The 20,917-nt window shown below is 38.7% G+C and overlaps 1 protein-coding gene across 4 annotated transcripts in view; it reads left to right on the top strand.

The window, feature by feature from the left end:
* LOC135104959 (IQ and AAA domain-containing protein 1-like) overlaps positions 1-20,917 on the top strand; it is a 528,680-nt gene that overhangs the window by 399,296 nt on the left and 108,467 nt on the right. For all 4 annotated transcript variants that reach the window (XM_064012787.1, XM_064012788.1, XM_064012790.1 and 1 more), the window contains one exon: positions 11,664-11,729. In XM_064012787.1, the coding sequence (XP_063868857.1) occupies positions 11,664-11,729 (66 nt within the window). The remainder of the gene's footprint in view (positions 1-11,663; positions 11,730-20,917) is intronic.

Here is a 20,917-nt window from a genome sequence, read left to right as displayed (position 1 = left end):
GGTTGTAACAGAAATTGATGACCTTGTTAGGATAGCTGGAAGTTTTGTTACCATGTTGGGGAGACGGTTGTTTGTTTGTTTAGTTGTCTTTTGTGTGCCCACATTCAGTTTATGCCATGGAGGGCAAGGCTGGTAGCAGGGGAGACTTGCAACCTGAGCCCCCTGCCTCTGCTGGGAGCGGCAGCATAGATTTAACCCAGTTTGATGTGAGGACACCTAGTCCCACCCATAGCACCAACAGATGTGTTAGCCCTGCCTGCAGCGTTGGTGGCCTCTCCCAGACCAAAGGCATGTCTGAGGAGATGAGATTTAAGTTGGAGATGAGGAGAATAGAGTTGGAAGCAGAGGAGGCTAGAAAAGCTAAGAAACTGGAGGCTGAGAGGGAGAGAGAATTAAGAAGATTTGAACTGGAAGCTTGAACTGGAGGAATGAAGGGTGAGGAGGCTAGAAAAGCCAGTAGGTTTGAGGCCGAGGAAAAGGCCAGATTACTTGAAACTGAGAAAGAGAAAGAGCTGAGGTTACTTGAGGCCGAGGAAAAGACAAGGGTTCTTGAAGCAGAAAAGGAAAAGAAGGAGAAGGCTAGGATGTATGAAAAAAATGAACATCCTTGAGGCAAAAAGCAAAAAGGAAGAAGTCTTCTCCATATTGTTTATTAATTTGAACATTGTTATCAGGTCTCCTCTTTCCCTTCTTTCTTGCAGTGTTGGTAATCCAATTTCTTTCAGTCTTTCCTCGTAACTTAGGTCTTCCAATTCAGGTATCATTTTTGTAGCTATTCTTTGTATCCTTTCCAATTTCCTTATATCTTTCTTCTTGTGTGGAGACCATACCACTGCTGCGTATTCCAGTTTGGGGCGTATCATGTGTGTTATAATTTTCTTCATCATTTCTTTGTCTAGGTAATTAAATGCCACCCTGATATTTGCTAGCAAATTATATGTAGAGCCAAATATTGCATTGATGTGTTTTTCTGGTGATAGCATGTCTTGAATTATTACTCCCAAGTCTTTTTCTTCTTTGCTCTTTCGTATTGTGATTCCTCCCATCTTATACTCCCATGAAGGTCTCCTTTTACTTCTTCCCATCTCCATTACATGGCACTTCTTTATATTAAATTCTAATTTCCATCGTTTACTCCATTCATAAATTCTATCAATATCCCTCTGTAGTTCCTCTTGGTTCTTTATTACTTTCATCAATTTTGCATCATCTGCAAACATGTTAATGTTTGTTGTTTGTTGTTAATGTTTGTTGTGTATGTGCATGTGTATATGTCAATATAAGTATGTACGTAAGTGTGTGTGTGTGTGTGTGTGTGTGTGTGTGTGTGTGTGTGTGTGTATGTGTGTTTATGCATATATCTATGTATGTATGTGTGTTCATGCATATATGTATGTATGTATGTATGTATATATGTAAGTATGTATGTACTTATATATATATATATATATATATATATATATATATATATATATATATATATATATATATATATATATATATATATATATATATATATATATATATATATATATATATATATATATATATATGTAACTGTATGTAAACAATGTAAATATGTATGCATATATATGTATGTATGTATGTATGTATGTATGTATGTAACTATGTATCATGTATGTGTAGGAATATTTATTTATATTTATTTATTGGAATATTTATTTACTAATAGGGTTATTGTAGGATGTTTTTCTTTGGTAATGCTTTCATTAATTATTTTCGTTTTAAATATCTGAACTAGTACAATGTTCAATAGCGCTGAGTAGAATGATTAATATATAGAAATTACAGGTCTGTAAAAGAGCTTAGGCTCAACAGACCTAGGCTTAGATATTACATTATATTGTTTTAAACGTTATCAGTACTTATTAATTATTGTACAAGACAATAAAGATATCATTATCATTATCATTATCATTATCTTCAATATGAATATTTTTAAACATCTACCACTTCATAACCTTCTATCTGATTGTCAGTGTGGGTTTTGTTAAGGCTGCTCTTCTGGTGATCTGGCTTTCCATACTGAGTCTTGGTCAACCTTTTTTTTAGGGATTTTGGGAAAACTTTTGCTGCTGCCTTAGACATGTCAAAAGACTTTGATAGAATCTGGCATAAAGCTTTGATTTCCAAAATATTCTCCTATGGCTTCTATCCTTCTCTCTATAACTTCATATCAAGTTTCCTCTCTGGCCATTCTATTGCTGCTGTGGTCAACAGTCACCATTCTTTTAAGTCTAATGAAAGTGGTGTTCCTAAGAGTTCTCTTTCATCATCCACTCTTTTCCTATTATTCATCAATGATCTTCTAAACCAGGATTTTTCAACCTTTTGGAAGCTGAATACCCCCAAACCTGGTTCAGTGCAGTTGGGGACCCCTCCTTCCTTCACCACCCACTCAACCCCCTCCCCAACTATACCACCATAGATAGATAGATAGAATCAGATAGATAGTTTTTTCTCTATCTCCTTTATACTAATAGCCAGTGAGTGATTTTCCATGAATTTTGTCCCCTCTTGTCCTGTGCTTGCAACTTCCTTGGAGAATGTCTGTCCGCCTCCCCCCGCGGGAGAGCAACCCCATGGTTAAGAACCACTGTTCTAAACCAAACTTCTTGTTCTCTCCACTCCTACACTGATTTATTTTTTTTTTTATGTAGGAAGGATACTGGCCAAGGGCAACAAAAATCTAATAAAAAAAATGCCCACTGAAATGCCAGTCCCATAAAAGGGTCAAAGCAGTGGTAAAAAATTGGTGGATAAGTGTCTTGAAACCTCCCTCTTGAAGGAATTCAAGTCGTAGGAAGGTGGAAATACAGAAGCAGGCAGGGAGTTTCAGAGTTTACCAGAGAAAGGAATGAATGATTGAGAATACTGGTTAACTCTTGCGTTAGAGAGGTGGACAGAATAGGGGTGAGAGAAAGAAGAAAGTCTTGTGCAGCGAGGCCACGGAAGGAGGGGAGGCATGCAGTTAGCAAGATCAGAAGAGCAGTTAGCATGAAAATTGCGGTAGAAGACAGCTAGATATGCAACATTGCGGCGGTGAGAGAGAGGCTGAAGATAGTCAGTTAGAGGAGAGGAGTTGATGAGACGAAAAGCTTTTGATTCCACCCTGTCTAGAAGAGCAGTATGAGTGGAACCCCCCCAGACATGTGAAGCATACTCCATACATGGACGGATAAGGCCCTTGTACAGAGTTAGCAGCTGGGGGAGTGAGAAAAACTGGCGGAGATGTCTCAGAACACCTAACTTCATAGAAGCTGTTTTAGCTAGAGATGAGATGTGAAGTTTCCAGTTCAGATTATAAGTAAAGGACAGACCAAGGATGTTCAGTGTAGAAGAGGACAGTTGAGTGTCATTGAAGAAGAGGGGATAGTTGTCTGGAAGGTTGTGTCGAGTTGATAGATGGAGGAATTGAGTTTTTGAGGCATTGAACAATACCAAGTTTGCTCTGCCCCAATCAGAAATTTTAGAAAGATCAGAAGTCAAGCGTTCTGTGGCTTCCCTGCGTGATATGTTTACCTCCTGAAGGGTTGGACGTCTATGAAAAGACATGGAAAAGTGCAGGGTGGTATCATCAGCGTAGGAGTGGATAGGACAAGAAGTTTGGTTTAGAAGATCATTAATGAATAATAAGAAGAGAGTGGGTAACAGGACAGAACCCTGAGGAACACCACTGTTAATAGATATAGGAGAAGAACAATGACCGTCTACCACAGCAGCAATAGAACGGTTAGAAAGGAAACTTGAGATGAAGTTACAGAGAGAAGGATAGAAACCGTAGGAGGGTAGTTTGGAAATCAAAGCTTTGTGCCAGACTCTATCAAAGGCTTTTGATATGTCCAAGGCAACAACAAAAGTTTCACCAAAATCTCTAAAAGAGGATGACCAAGACTCAGTAAGGAAAGCCAGAAGATCACCAGTAGAGCGGCCTTGACGGAACCCATACTGGCGATCAGATAGAAGGTTGTGAAGTGATAGATGTTTAAGAATCTTCCTGTTGAGGGTAGATTCAAAAACTTTAGATAAGCAAGAAATTAAAGCAATAGGACGGTAGTTTGAGGGATTACAACGGTCACCCTTTTTAGGAACAGGTTGAATGTAGGCAAACTTCCAGCAAGAAGGAAAGGTAGATGTTGACAGACAGAGATGAAAGAGTTTGACTAGGCAAGGTGCAAGCACGGAGGCACAGTTTCGGAGAACAATAGGAGGGACCCCATCAGGTCCATAAGCCTGCCGAGGGTTTAGGCCAGCGAGGGCATGGAAAACATCATTGCGAAGAATTTTAATAGGTGGCATGAAGTAGTCAGAGGGTGGAGGAGAGGGAGGAACAAGCCCAGAATCGTCCAAGGTAGAGTTTTTAGCAAAGGTTTGAGCAAAGAGTTCAGCTTTAGAAATAGATGTGATAGCAGTGGTGCCATCTGGTTGAAGTAGAGGAGGGAAAGAAGAAGAAGCAAAGTTATTGGAGATATTTTTGGCTAGATGCCAGAAATCATGAGGGGAGTTAGATCTTGAAAGGTTTTGACATTTTCTGTTAATGAAGGAGTTTTTGGCTAGTTGGAGAACAGACTTGGCATGGTTCCGGGCAGAAATATAAAGTGCATGAGATTCTGGTGATGGAAGGCTTTAAGTACCTTTTGTGGGCCACCTCTCTATCATGTATAGCACGATAACATGCTGTGTTAAACCAAGGTTTAGAAGGTTTAGGACGAGAAAAAGAGTGAGGAATGTACGCCTCCATGCCAGACACTATCACCTCTGTTATGCGCTCAGCACACAAAGACGGGTCTCTGACATGGAAGCAGTAGTCATTCCAAGGAAAATCAGCAAAATACCTCCTCAGGTCCCCCCAACTAGCAGAGGCAAAATGCCAGAGGCACCTTCGCTTAGGGGGATCCTGAGGAGGGATTGGAGTGATAGGACAAGATAAAGATATGAGATTGTGATCGGAGGAGCCCAACGGAGAAGAAAGGGTGACAGCATAAGCAGGATTAGAGGTCAGGAAAAGGTCAAGAATGTTGGGCGTATCTCCAAGACAGGAATGCGAGTAGGGTGTTGCACCAATTGCTCTAGGTCATGGAGGATAGCAAAGTTGTAGGCTAGTTCACCAGGATGGTCAGTGAAGGGAGAGGAAAGCCAAAGCTGGTGGTGAACATTGAAGTCTCTAAGAATGGAGATCTCTGCAAAAGGGAAGAGGGTCAGAATGTGCTCCACTTTGGAAGTTAAGTAGTCAAAGAATTTCTTATAGTCAGAGGAGTTAGGAGAGAGGTATACAGCACAGAAATTTAGTATGAGAGTGACTTTGTAGTCGTAGCTAGATGGTGGAAAACTCGGAAGATTCAAGAGTGTGGGCACGAGAGCAGGTTAAGTCATTGCTCACATAAATGCAGCATCCAGCTTTGGATCGAAAATGAGGATAGAGAAAGTAGGAGGGAACAGAAAAGGGGCTACTGTCAGTTGCCTCAGACACCTGAGTTTCAGTGAGGAAAAGAAGATGAGGTTTAGAAGAGGAGAGGTGGTGTTCTACAGATTGAAAATTAGATCTTAGACCATGAATGTTGCAGAAGTTAATGAAGAAAAAGTTGAGGGAGGTGTCAAGACACTTAGGGTTGTCGACAGAAAGGCAGTCCGACCTGGGGACATTTATGGTCCCCTCCCCAGATGGGGACTCCGAGGGTGGTGTAGGAGTCGCCATGATGATTTTAAAATTTTTGGGTGAAGGGTGTGTGTGTTATTAGGTGCTTGTAGTTTTGTGAGGAGGAAGAGAGTTGTCTTTAGAGGGCAGGCTGTGACTGCCCCCTTGTGTTGTGAGACACAAAGGGAAACGTTCAGTGAGGTCACAGCTGGGTTTAATGATAAGTTCACAGCACCCCTTGAACAGTGCTTTAGACCTCACTGGGAGTAATTATCATTTTGGCAGGTGTCTACTGCCTCCTCCTGATGATATCACCCTGTACTTTTCCATGTCTGTTCATTGACATTCAGCCCTTCTGGAAGCAAACAGCTCATGCAGGAAAGCCACAGTATTCCTGACTTCTGATCTCTCTCTAAAATTTCTGATTGGAACAGAGCAAACTTAGTAATGTTCAGTGCCTCAGAAACTCATTTCTTTCTTTTATTAACTCGACACAACCTTCCAGATAAGTATCCCCTCATCTTCAGTGACACTCAACTGTCCCTGTCTTCTACACTGAGTTTCCTAGGTCTGTCCTTTACTTATAATCTTAACTGGAAATTTCACATCTCATCTCAAGCTAAAGCAGCTTCTATGAAGTTAAGTGTTCTGTGTTGTTTTTGCCAATTTTTCTCACTCCTCTCCAGCTGCTAATTCTGTACAGGGGCCTTCTCCATCCATGTATGGAGTATGCTTCACATGTATGCAGTGTTTCCATTCATACCACTTTTTTTAGACATGGGGGAATGAAAAACTTTTCATCTGATCAACTCCTCTCCTCTAACTGTCTCCAGCCTCTTTCTCATTGCTGCAGTGTCCCATATCTTACTATCTTTTACTGCTATTTTCATGTTAACTGCTCTTCTGATCTTACTAACTGCATGCCTCCCTTCCTCCTTTGGCCTCGCTGCACAAGTTTCTTCTTTCTCTCATCCCTATTCTGTCCACCTCTCTATTGCAAGAGTTAACCAGTACAGTGGAACCTCAGTTCTTGAACTTAATTTGTTCCTGAATGCCATTCAAAATCCGAAATGTTTGAAAAACTAAACAATTTTCCCCATAGAAATCAGTGTAAAATGGATTAATCATAAACCCATATAGTGTTGTGCTTTGTCAGAAACAGGGGTCCTGTCAGGTTGCATTTTTTTTTTATATGTGTTGTTTCTTTGTCCTGTAAAATGAGAAAAAAATAACATTATTTTATTCCCATTCCATGAATGAAAGTGTGGCTACCATACAATTTTGATTCATATTTTTTTCCCTTCTCAGAGCTCATGATACCAGACTAGGGATGAAGAATTTTATATTTATATTTTTTAAAGCTTTTATTGTCACCTTTACAGACACTTACTACAACCCTATAGTGTGTGTAATAAGTACTTCTTTACATTGCAAATACCTATAAAATAAACAAGAATTGTACATTCAAGAAAATGGTTGGATGTGCATCTGGTAACACGCCACATCTTAAGGCTGTGAATACTACATCTGCAGTTCTCAAAGAGTAGAACTTAGTATGAATTTTACAACTTTCAATTTTCCTTTCTGATTACTCTGGTCTCATTTTGTATTTCTTATGGCTTACTGATTATAGGTTTGAGAAATAATTTCTTAGGAGAAAGTAATTTACTTTTTTCCTGTGATGATTTTTGGGGAAACACAGCAGCCTGTCCTGTGCGGCAAACTCTGCAACATTTATAACTAAAATCTTTATCTCTCTCCAATACCGTAGCTTTCAATTTCATTTTATTGCCTTGATATTACATGCATGTTGATACGGGCATGGAAAAACCAAAATAATTCCCAAGTATATATCAGTTCCTACAGAAGTATTTAGTCCATAATAACTCCGAGCTCAAAAGATAGGTAAGTATATGAAAACATTAACTCCTGACTTGTCAAAATATTCTTTGTTACTGTTTGTGACAAGTTTTATATATACAAACAAAATTGAAGGCTACATTATGGTTAAAAAAACAAAATCGTTTATATATGTGTACTAAACACTTTCCTAAGATATATATATATATATATATATATATATATATATATATATATATATATATATATATATATATATATATATATATATATATATATATATATATATATATATATATATATATATATATATATATATATATATACACATATATATATATATATATATATATATATATATATATATATATATATATATATATATATATATATATATATATATATATATATATATATATATATATTGCCTTTGGCCATAAATAAATATATACTGTATTTGCTGTCGTATATTACACACATCTTTTTTACAAGAATGTTTTGCGAAAAATATTTCATGTTTGATCATAAATTTCTTTAAAGAAAATTGTGGGATGTGTGTGCCTTTTCTTTTTTAATATGAGAGCCACTGGTAAAGGGCAACAAAAAATTTCTAATAAAAAGAAAGGCCCACTTAATGCTAGTTCCCATAGAAATGTCAGATATAATAATAAAAAAAAAAAACAAGAGGATAGGTGTTGAAACCTCCTTCTTGAAAGATTTTAAGTTACAGGAAGAAAGAAATACAGAAGCATGGTGGGAGTTCCAGAGTTTACCAGAGAGAGGGATGAATGCCTTAGATTTTTTTTTTTTCTTATGTAGGAGGGACACTGGCCAAGGGCAACAAAAATCCAATAAAAAAAAAAAGCCCACTGAGATGCCAGTCCCATAAAAGTGTCCAAAGCAATAGTCAAAAATTGAAGGATAAGTATCTTGAAACCTCCCTCTTGAAGGAATTCAAGTCATAGGAAGGTGGAAATACGGAAGCAGGTAGAGAGTTCCAGAGTTTACTAGAGAAAGGGATGAATGATTGAGAATATTGGTTAACTCTTGCATTAGAGAAGTGGACATAATAGGGGTGAGAGAAAGAAAAAAAGTCTTCTGCAGCGAGGCCGTGGGAGGAGGGGAGGCATGCAGTTAGTAAGATCAGAAGAGCAGTTAGCATGAAAATAGCGGTAGAAGACAGCTAGAAATGCAACACTGAGGCGATGAGAGAGAGAGGCTGAAGACAGTCACTTAGAAGAGAGGAGTTGATGAGATGAAAAGCTTTTGATTCCACCCTGTCTAGAAGAGTGGTATGAGTGGAACCCTCCCAGACATGTGAAGCTAACTCCATACATGGACGGATAAGGCCCTTGTACAGAGTTAGCAGTTGGGGAAGTGAGAAAAACTGCCAGAGATGTCTCAGAATGCCTAACTTCATAGAAGCTGTTTTAGCTAGAGATGAGATGTGAAGTTTCCACTTCAGATTATAAGTAAAGGACAGACCGAGGATGTTCAGTGTAGAAGAGGGGGACAGTTGAGTGTCATTGAAGAGGAGGGGATAGTTGTCTGGAAGGTTGTGTTGAGTTGATAGATGGAGGAATTGAGTTTTTGAGGTATTGAACAATACCAAGTTTGCCCTGCCCCAATCAGAAATTTTAGAAAGATCAGAAGTCAGGCTTTCTGTCGCTTCCCTGCGTGAAATGTTTATTTCCTGAAGGGTTGGACATCTATGAAAAGATGTGGAAAAGTGCAGGGTGGTATTATCAGTGTAGTTGACTACTTAACTTCCGAAGTGGAGCACATTCTGACCCTCTTCTCTTTTCCAGAGATCTCCATTCTTGGAGACTTCAATGTTCACCACCAGCTTTGGCTTTCCTCTCCCTTCACTGGCCATCCTGGTGAACTAGCCTTCAACTTTGCTATCCTCCACGATTTAGAGCAATTGGTGCAACACCCTACTCGTATTCCTGACCGTCCTAGAGATACGCCCAACATTCTTGACCTTTTCCTGATCTCTAATCCTTCTGCTTATGCTGTCACCCTTTCTTCTCCATTGGGCTCCTCCGATCACAATCTCATATCTGTATCTTGTCCTATCACTCCAATCCCTCCTCAGGATCCCCCTAAGTGAAGGTGCCTCTGGCGTTTTGCCTCTATTAGTTGGGGGGACCTGAGGAGGTATTTTGCTGATTTTCCTTGGAATGATTACTGCTTCCGTGTCAGAGACCCATCTTTGTGTGCTGAGCGCATAACAAAGATGATAGTGTCTGGCATGGAGGCGTACATTCCTCACTCTTTTTGTCGTCCTAAACCTTCTAAACCTTGGTTTAACACAGCTTGTTCTCGTGGCATTAGATTCCATGTTCCACCTCAGTGACCGTTCATTTATTTTAGTTAAGTCTTGATTCAAAGCTTCAGTCTTCTTTATTTGTTACTTTTCTCATAATCTTAGCATCATCAGCAAAGAGACTCGCATAGCTTGTCATCCCTTCCATCATGTTGTTTACATATAGTGCAAACATAACTGGTGCTAGTACCAGTCCTTACAGAACTCCACTTATTACTGCTCTCTATTTCAACTTATTACCTCTGATTACTGTCTTCATTTCTCTGTCTGTCAAAATGTCAGTTATCCATTTTAATAATGATCCTCCCAGTCTTTCTATATTTTACAGTTTCCATATTAGCTTTTTGTGTGGTACTTTATCAAATGCCTTTTTTTTTTTTTAGGTCCAAGTATATGCAGTCAGCCCATCTGTCTCTCTCTGTGAGAGAGAGAGAGAGAGAGAGAGAGAGAGAGAGAGAGAGAGAGAGAGAGAGAGAGAGAGAGAGAGAGAGAGAGAGAGAGAATTTCCTGAGGATATCTAAATATCCTCAGGAATGATCCTCCCAGTCTTTCTATATTTTACAGTTTCCATATTAGCTTTTTGTGTGGTACTTTATCAAATGCTTTTTTATTTTTTTTAGGTCCAAGTATATGCAGTCAGCCCATCTGTCTCTCTCTGTGAGAGAGAGAGAGAGAGAGAGAGAGAGAGAGAGAGAGAGAGAGAGAGAGAGAGAGAGAGAGAGAGAAAGAGAAAGAGAAAGAGAGAGAGAGAGAGAGAGAGAGAGAGAGAGAATTTCCTGAGGATATCTAAATAGAATGAGACAGAATGATAATGAAATTGAATGGAAGGAGCATAAATGTGAAAGAAACAGATGGAGAAACATTTAAAGGAAGTAGGGGACAGAAAAAGAGAATACTTCCTCTCTCCCTTCAATTCTTCATTCACTCCTCACCCTTGTTGCTTATATTCACTCTTTCTACTTACTCTGTGTCCTCCCATCCTCCTTCACCCTTGCTCCACTTCCTTATCCCATGTACTCTCCTTCCCTGGTTATGTCCCTTTTCCTCCTTTTCCTTTCCTTTCCTCTCCCTAACTCTTTACTGTTGTCTTAAACTTCCCTCCCTGTCACCTCTCCTCCCCCTTATCTGTCAAGAGAGAGGGAGGAAGGGGGAGGAGGGCCAGAAAGGGGAAGGTAGGGAAGTGAAATGGGGGAGGGAGGGAAGAGAAAGGAGGAGGGAGGGAAGGGAAAGGAGGAGGCAGGGAAGGGAAAGGAGGAGGCAGGGAAGGGAAAGGAGGATGCAGGGAAGGGAAAGGAGGAGGGAGGGAGGGAGGGAGGGAAGGAGGGAGGAGAGAGAGAGAGAGAGAGAGAGAGAGAGAGAGAGAGAGAGAGAGAGAGAGAGAGAGAGAGAGAGAGAGAGAGAGAGAATTTTATCATTAGTAATATTATCAGTAACAATATTTGTGGTTAGTATACTACTGCTTCCACTCTACACATTTAGGCTTAGGCTTACAGGTCTAGTTGTCTGTACTATGGCCACATTAGATGCACAGTAATTATTAGATATTTTTTTCAAGAAAAGTGTCTAATGTTCTGTCGAATACTGTATATATATATATATATATATATATATATATATATATATATATATATATATATATATATATATATATATATATATATATATATATATATATATATATATATATACATATACATATATATATATATATATATATATATATATATATATATATATATATATATATATATATATATATATATATATATATATATATTTCCCTCATATGTATCAACATCTGATTCTCTGTTGTACCAGGTGGGGCGTTTGTTGCAGCCCACTCTGGTAATGGTGGATTGTGCTGACAAAATGTTCATGAAAAAGGTAAGCTTACCCCTTTTTTTCCAATGCTTCCATCCCTTCCTGAATCTTTTGCATGTAAAAATATATACTCTACATAACTGAATAACATACATTTCAGTCATGTGCTATTCATTTTAAAAGTGAGCACATTCTCTCTCATTTCCACCTTTTCTGAAATCTTCATATTTGAAGATTTCAATGATCACTACCAGCTTTGGCTATCAGCTTTCAACTTTGATATTTGGTATGACCAAGAGCAATTAGTACAGCACCTTACCTTATCAGCATTTCCTACAGCATTCTTGACTGCCTTGGAGATGTGTACAACATTCTTGTTTTTCCTAGTCTCTAACCCTTTAGCATATTCCAATAAATTACTGTTTATGTTGGGGTTATTTAATGCAGTGGCAGGACAAGAAATAGAAAAAACGAGGACATACTCAGTATATATATATATATATATATATATATATATATATATATGTATATATATATATATATATATATATATATATATATATATATATATATATATATATATATATACTCGTATATATATATATATATATACCTGACTATAAGGCGACGGGTTATATAAGATGACCCCCAATTTCCAAGGGAAAAAAATTTGGTTTTGATCTATTATTGCTATATTAGATAAGCCCCTCAAAACCTTAAATGGTGTAGGGTGCTTTTGATTACGTGGTTGGCCGAAGGATAATGGATTGCGTCATACACTGGTTTTCTGCTGCCCCAACACTAGTAGCTCAAGATGTAAGAAGTTAAAGGAATTAAAAACTACATTTAAAAAATTCAGAGTATTGTTTAGCAAAAGTAATATATGTACATTACTTTTGCTAAACAATACTCTGAATTTTTTAAATGTAAAGAAATGTTATAATAAACACCAGCACTGCCATGCCAAGATGACTAATAACAATTGCCTCAAACATTTAAAACATACATATTTAATTAAAAAACCTTCAAAATCATCTTCATCTCATACAGCAAGCATGTCAAATATATCTTGAGATACATGTTCAAAGGCATCATCATATGGGTCAAATTCTGCATCCCCTGGGTTGTCATCTGCAGTTTCATCACCTGTGTTGTCTGCTTCAGAAGTAGCCCATAAATAGTCATCCTCCACACCATCCAGTGAGTTAGAAATACCACATTTCTTGAATGAATTAGTCATCATTTCTTCAGGTATATCACTCCATGCACTGATTATGAAGTTGCACAACATATCAAACCCAGGAACACGCATATAACCACCCACTGATCATCCACTTGTTCCACTGTTCACATATGCTGTCCCTGAATGGCTTGTTGAGGCAAATGTCCAGTGGCTGCACCAGTGACATCACTCCTCTTGGAATAACTGCGGAGTCAGTGAAGGTTGCTGCCAACTGCTTCTTGGTGTTGGGAGTCAAGTGAGACTTGAAATGTTCCACACCAGGAGACTTCGGTGTTTTCGAAGCCCCCCAGGTCATGCACTCCATACATTATCAATCCACAACTTTATTCCTGCTTCATCCATCCAGCCTTTCTCATGGACATGCACAAAAACACCAGCTGGAAACTTTATTTTAGGCATTGTTTTTCTTTTAAATATCAGCATTGGACATAGTTTAGTTCCATCGGCCATGCATGCCGCACCACTGTAAAGTGAGTCTTTTCATGCCCAGTCATTTTTACTAGCACTATTTTTACACCCTTAATGTCTACAGTATTATTTCCACTCATGTCAAAACACATATGAGTTTTATCCATATTTCCAATGTTGCTTAAGGGATATTGGTATTCATTGCATTTCTGTATTATATATTTCTGGAAATTGCCTAATTTATTGTCAAAGGTCTGCTGGTAATTTCTGGGCAACTTTGGTTTTCTGTCTTAGTACAAGGTCATGCCTTTTCATGAAGTGACTACATCATGCTGCTGGGCCCTTAAATCCTTCACTGTGTTCTGGATTATCTTTAGCCCACTGCAGTGCAAAAATACGTATTTTATTTCTTGTCACCACAAAACCACTCTGGCGATGCTCATGCACCATGTCCACAACATGATTTCCAAAACATGTGAAAGAGTCCTCTTAATGCACATTTAGTCCTCGGCATGTTTTTAGTGCATCTTCCTTCGATCTCCAATCTCTGACCATCTTCTCAGTTACATCATATTGTCTTACAGTAACACTGTTATTTTGTTAATTGGCAAGTGCTACCACTTTCAATTTGAAGCTTGCTTCATATTGTCTTCCTTCGGTTGGTGGTTCCATAACCAGGGTAGTGCTGCTGGCTAGCCGAAGTGGTGGTAGTCAGGCAGTGGTATTCTAGAGACTGCTACAATAGAAAGATTGGCTCACACCTTGTCACGTAGCTTTAATTTGTAGCATACACCACTTCCCCTTCCAGCCCATTCCATACCTCTATGCTTCTATGAGGGAAGCTAAACTTCTTTATGTCCCTTCTACACGTGGTCACTTTTAGTTTTCTTCCATATCCTCTTGTTTCTCTTTCATTCATTATTAGATGTTCCCTATCTAGTTTTTCCATCCCACCCAGCAATCTGTACAATGCAATCAAGTCACCTCTCTCGTCTCTTTTCCAAGGTTGGGAGTTGCATTCTAGCTAGTCGCTCCTCATATGACAAATCTTGCAATTATGTTATCATCTTTGTTGCTGCTCTCTGTATTCCTTCCAACTTTCTTATGTGCTTTTTTTCATGACCAAATTACCGCTGCGTATCATTGTGGTGATTATTTTCCTCATCATTTCTATATCCAGATAAGCAAAGGCAACTCTTATGTTTCTTAGTAGGCTGAGAGTTTCACCTGTTATCTTGTTTATATGTTTTTCTGGTGATAAATTTTCTGAGAAAATCACTCCCAGATCTTTTTCTCTTGTTGTCTTATTTATTGTTTTATTTCCCATCTTATAGTTATAGCTGCGCCTTCTGTTACTTTTTCCAAATTCCATCTTTTTACACTTACCAGAGTTAAATTCCATTTGCCATCTGTTGCTCCACTCCCACACCTTGTCTATATCTCTTTGTAATTCTTCACAATCTTCTGTTCCCTTCACTCTTCTCATAAGTTTTGCATCATCAGCAAAAAGACTCACATAGCTGGATACATTCTCCACCATATCATTTATATACACCACAAACATCATTGGTGCCAACACTGATCCTTGGGGGACCCCACTTAATACTGGGCTCCACACTGATGTCTGGTCCCTAATTACTGTTTGCATCTCTCTGTTTTTAAGGAAATCGTCCATCCATTTTAGCATTTTTCCATTTACACCACCTATCTTTTCCAGCTTCTACAGCAGTCTATTATGCGGCACTTTATCAAAAGCTTTTCTTAAATCTAGATAAATGCAGTCTGCCCAACCATCTCTCTCCTGTATATCAATCACTCTTGAATAACAGCATAATAAATTAGTGAAACAAGATCTCCCCTTTCTAAAGCCAAATTGACAAGTTGTGAGAATGTCCTTATCTTCTAAAAACTTGGTCCATTTGTTTTTTATTATCCTTTCACATATTTTGCAACTACATTGGTCAGTGAAACCAGTCTATAATTTAGTGGGTCTTGTGTGTCTCCTCCTTTAAATATGGGTACAATGTTTGCCATTTTCCAATCCTGTGGAACTATTCCTTCATTAATAGAGGTACATACGATGGTATGTAATTTATCACTAAGCTGGTTACTGGATTCTTTTATTAGCCATCCTGACACTCCATCCAGTCCTGTGGCCTTTCTCACTTCTAACGTTTTGATGATTTCATCAACTTCCTCTTTTGTTACTTGAAATTCCTCTATTTTTCCATTTTCAGGTGTGCACAATGGCCTTATAAATTCCTTTTCCTTTGTAAAAACTTCCTTAAAGCTCTTATTCATCACTTCTGCCATCTCTTTTGGGTCTTCATAAACCACTCCATCTACCATTAGCTTTCCTATACTCACTTTGCTTTTCAGTTTACCATTCACATATCTATAGAAGAGTTTGGGCTCATGTTTATACCTGTCTATTATATCTTATTCATCCCTCAGGATCTTCATGTAATCATTCCTTGCTTGTTTGCAATTATTCCACAGGTTAATTATTTTACTGCTTTTTAGGCACAAGCTTTTTTTCACCTTCTTTATATATTTTAAGAAATTCATCCCACTTCTCTTGGATCCCAGTTTCAGCTCATGTTTATACCTGTCTATTATATATATATATATATATATATATATATATATATATATATATATATATATATATATATATATATATATATATATATATATATATATATATATATATATATATACACTAGGAGTCTCCATAGTGGTCTGCCAGTAAGGGCATTTGTGAATTACACACTATATTACACACTCCTGTGTGTTTGTGGTCACTCTTTTTGCTGTAGTTTCTGGTGTCTCTTTTTAGTGTCCCTGTTTGTCTTAAATTCCACTGTGGGCTGATGCAGTTCAGCTGCAGAGGACCTAAATAATTAGCCATGTAGTAAACTTTACTCCCTTCTCAGGTCCCAACAAGCCCTGTTGCCCAGGAGGTAGTAAATGATACTACTCAGCTTGAGACTATAACACTCTGTTGGGGAGTGGAAGGGCTGTCATGATGGGTGAAAGCCCAACAGGGTATTATACCTCAACCATATAGGTGTTATTTGTATGTTAACTGTTTTTCCTAGACGTGGATGTTAATTCTTTTGCAGCTGTGAGTGTTAATTGTTGTTTGGAGTATTTACCTTGTCTGTGGGTCAGTAAAACAGTCTGGCAACCTCAACTTAGTGTGACCTGGAGTTACGACCATCATGAATAGAGTGCAGGAATCTCAAGGGATCCTGTATACCCATCTGTGAGCCCTGCACTGAGGCAGTATAGTAGGTGGCTCAGTGAAGCTACTCCAGGTGCAGCAGCTTTGTGAAGGGGCAGGGATTTGTGGTTGTAACAATATATATATATATATATATATATATATATATATATATATATATATATATATATATATATATATATATATATATATATATTGTAACAAAACCCACTGTTGTCCTCGGTCTCATTGCTCCCTGGCCCTCGGTACCCTGGCCAGCCCAATCTTTGTCCTCGGTCTTGTTGCTCCCTGGCCTTCGGTACCCTGGCCAGCCCAGTTCGTCATGTGTGCACGGTAGTGATTGCCCTAAGTATGACCTATTATGTATTGTTACCTTAAAAGAAAGAGTTGTTTTGTGGTGTAGTACCAATCATCACTTTATTTGCATGTGCAAAGATGTCTGGGGTTTGATTTTAGAGCCTCTTTTGCCATAGACTTACCACCAACCACTGCCTCAATGCTGAACCTTGGCCTCATAGGATGTAGGCTCATTTCCTGAGACTTTTTTTGGAGAAAAGGTCATCTTATGAGCCATCAAATGCGGCATATATATATATATATATATATATATATATATATATATATATATATATATATATATATATATATATATATATATATATATATATATATATATATATATATATATATATATATATATATATATATATATATATATATATATATATATATATATATATATATTAATGAGAGAGAGAGAGAGAGAGAGAGAGAGAGAGAGAGAGAGAGAGAGAGAGAGAGAGAGAGAGAGAGGGGGGGGGGAGCATTTGTTCTGGGTGAGGGACTCGAGGGATTAACAGTAACACATGAAGGGTAGACCATTGTCTAGGAGTCAGGTGTCCGGCAGTGTTTATTGAATCACAAAAACAATGTTATACCCTCCGTCACACCTCAGGATAGCGTCACCCAATGGGGATAGAATCCAGGGCCCGTATTTATAAAACTTTCTCATGTAAGACATAAGTCATCATCTAGTATTGTCATTGTTATGGCATGACATAGGTGGTAGAGATGCAACTCAGCTACCCCTTGTCTCATGCTCAACTTAGCGCAGTGCTGCCAACCACAGCATAAGGCCGAAATTTATGTACATTTTAGGGCTAAAATTATTCCAGTTAGATTGAAGTGAATAAATAAAAATATTTTATGCATTTCTACAATAATAGATTTAACATTACATGAAGTTTTGAAGATGAACATAAATAATAATACCCCCTAACCTCCTTTGACCTAATGTAAACAAACCACACAGCTTGAAAAATTAGTACATTCTTAGTTTGTATCCGTTCTAAGAATGAAATGGAGCTAACATAGACACCACCACAGAAGAAGAGAAGAAGAAATAAGTGGAGTATTAGTTAAACAGTCAACCTTGTAGAGCTCTACAAGGAGAAGGCACCTATCATCAGGGGGAAAATTCTCTGATGTTGGGTATTCTGCTGCAGCTAAAGCCAAGGCATGGGAGAAAATTATGAGCCTTTTTGCTGAGCACCCTAATGGCCGTGAACGATCAGTTGAGGAATGCCAGAAGAGGTGGCAGACAGTCCAGTCTTCTATCAAGGCCAACAGGGCAGAATTCAATAAGGCCCAATACAAAACATGTAAGATTATTTACATTATTTAAATTCTTCATATTTTATTATGTGTAACTGTTAGCCATGTTTTAAAATATGCATTAGTACTCTATTACCAAGGTTGTTCCTAGTAGCTTTTGGGTAATATTTAGCAAGGGCACAAGGACATCTTTTTTAGGTGAAACCAAGGTATTTCCTATGGTTTGATATTTTCAACAACTCTAACCATCATTTCTGGTGGAAATCAATAAATTCAACCTTGCAACTGTCAGAACTATCATACCAACAGTAATTAATGGTGATGGGAATTAGTTCAATTTAGGTATAATAATCCACTGTGAAAATTGGATGAAACAATGAGGATCTGGGTCGAGTGGATTCACCATCCCAGAGCAAACTAACATCAATCTGCACGGTAAGCAGGGAGTTAACTTCTAGACAGACATCCAAACTAGTCGTGGTCCTGTGCTGATAGGTACTTAGCTATGTCTGTGTGTTTGCCTGATCCAAGGTAAATATTTATAACCTGGAACTGGCCTTTTATGCCAGTTTGCCATATTGGTCCATTGAACCAGATCCTCATTGATGATTTAACTTGTGCCCACTGTACGTGTCTCTCTCTTGTGTCTGTGTGTCGCTAATGCACCACAGAAAATGCCATATTACTCTTGTTACACCCCACTGGGGGATAACGGGAGACCGGTGACTCCTTATTGGTTGCTGTGCCCCACCACTAACTTATGTTCTATCCAATTGGCCAATGACATGGCATGTCTTTACTCCTGACACCTCTACCTCCAGGTGTCAGATTGGGCATGTGTACTTGTGTACACTCTCTTTGATCCCACCCCCCTCTGGAGGCCCTTGCAGCACAGCAGGGGGCCAGAGGGATAGGTGATATAGGCACTGACAGGGAACATCCCTCGGCGTGCTGTGAGCACACGTGTCCGCACTCCTTGAGTCTGAAGGCGGAACACTTAGTCAGTCACGAGACACGAAGTCAATCCCCTGCATGGCACTGATGGAGACTCTGATAGGAGCCTTCCTGAAGGCGGAGGTCGCTGAGCACATGGCCTCCGCTCACCAGAGATACCTTGTTTCTGCCCTGGTCTGCCCTTGCTTCCCAAGAGGGTTGTTATTGTTATTCCCAGTGCCAGGCTCCCTGTGCTGGATCAGCAGAAGTTTTTCATGTAAACGCAGGCCTCTCGCCTGAATTTACTTCCATCTCACATGCCCACAGGTGCGTGGGTACTTGTGTGTGGGTGCATGTGGGTATGTGGATTTACCTAGTTGTATTTACCTAGTTGTGCTTTATGGGAAAAGAGCTATGCTCATGCTGTCCCATCTCCATATCTTTTAATATCCAACTTAGCCTTGAATCCATGTACACTTTCTGCATTTACTATCTCCTCATCCAGACTGTTCAATACATCAATACTTCTATATGGGAAACTATACTTTTTGATGTCTCTTCTACAAGCACTCCTCTTCAGCCACTTTCCATGCCCTCTAGTGTCCTGTGTATCCCAGACCATTAAGTTGCTCCGGTCCACCTCCTCTACTCCCTCATAGCTTTATATATCGCAATCAAGTCTCCACTTTCTCTCCTCTTTTTCCAACATTGGTAGATGTATTCTTTCCAGTCTCTTCATATGCCAAGTCCCTGATACTTGGTACCATCTTCATAGCTGTACTCTGAACTCTCTCCAACTTCCTTATATCCTTTTTCTTGTATGGCAACCACACTACTGCTACATATTCTAGTCTAGGTCTTATCAGCAACACGATCATCTTCCTGACCATCTCTTCATCCATATATACAAAGGCCTGCCTTATTCTTCTCAACAAGTTATAGGTTTCTCCTGTAATTTTGCTAATGTGTCTCTCCGGGGTCAGGTTCCCAGTCACTGTAACACCGAGATCCTTTTCCTCTTCTGCTCCACTCAACCTTACACCATTCAACACATAATTTCCTTTTACTCTTCTTGTACTTTTTCCAAATTCTAGTACTTTACACTTCTTTAAGTTAAATTCCATTTCCCATCTATAACTCCACTCTGATATCTTGTTCAGGTCTTCTTGTAGCATTCCACAGTCCTCTGCACTCTCAACTTTCTTCAGCAACTTTGCATCATCCCCAAAAATGCTCATGTAGCTGTTCACACTCTCTGTCATATCATTTATATAGACTGCAAACATAACTGGTGCAATTACTGAGCCTTGGGGTACTCCACTTATGACTTCCCTCCATGATGATTTTTTTTTATCTTTTACCAATGTTCTCATTTCTTTGTCAAGAAATTTTCCATCCATCTCAGCAGGCCCCCCCTTAGCCCACCATTATGCTTCAACTTCCACAATAATTTCCTGTGTGGCACTTTATCAAAGGCTTTCTTTAGGTCTGAATAAACACAATCTGCCCATCCATCTCTTTCTTCCATTATATCCACCACTCTAGAATAAAAGTCAGTAAGTTTGTAACACACAATCTTCCTCTCCTAAATCCAAATTGTTTCTTTATTATCACTTAATTTCCTTCTAGGTACTGCATCCATTTATCATTCACCAATCTTTCACACATTTTGCACACCACACTTGTTAGAGACACAGGTCTATAGTTTAAGGGCTCCTCTTAACTACCACCTTTGTAGATTGGCACTATATTGGCTCTCTTCCATTCAATTGGGACTCTACTTTCAATTAGGGAGCTCTTAATAAT

The sequence above is a fragment of the Scylla paramamosain genome, chromosome 11 (genome assembly GCF_035594125.1).
Source record: "Scylla paramamosain isolate STU-SP2022 chromosome 11, ASM3559412v1, whole genome shotgun sequence".
NCBI classification, from domain to species: Eukaryota; Metazoa; Arthropoda; class Malacostraca; order Decapoda; family Portunidae; genus Scylla; species Scylla paramamosain.
The sequence above is the reverse complement of the archived record's forward strand: the minus strand, read 5'-3'. Positions and strand labels throughout refer to the sequence as shown.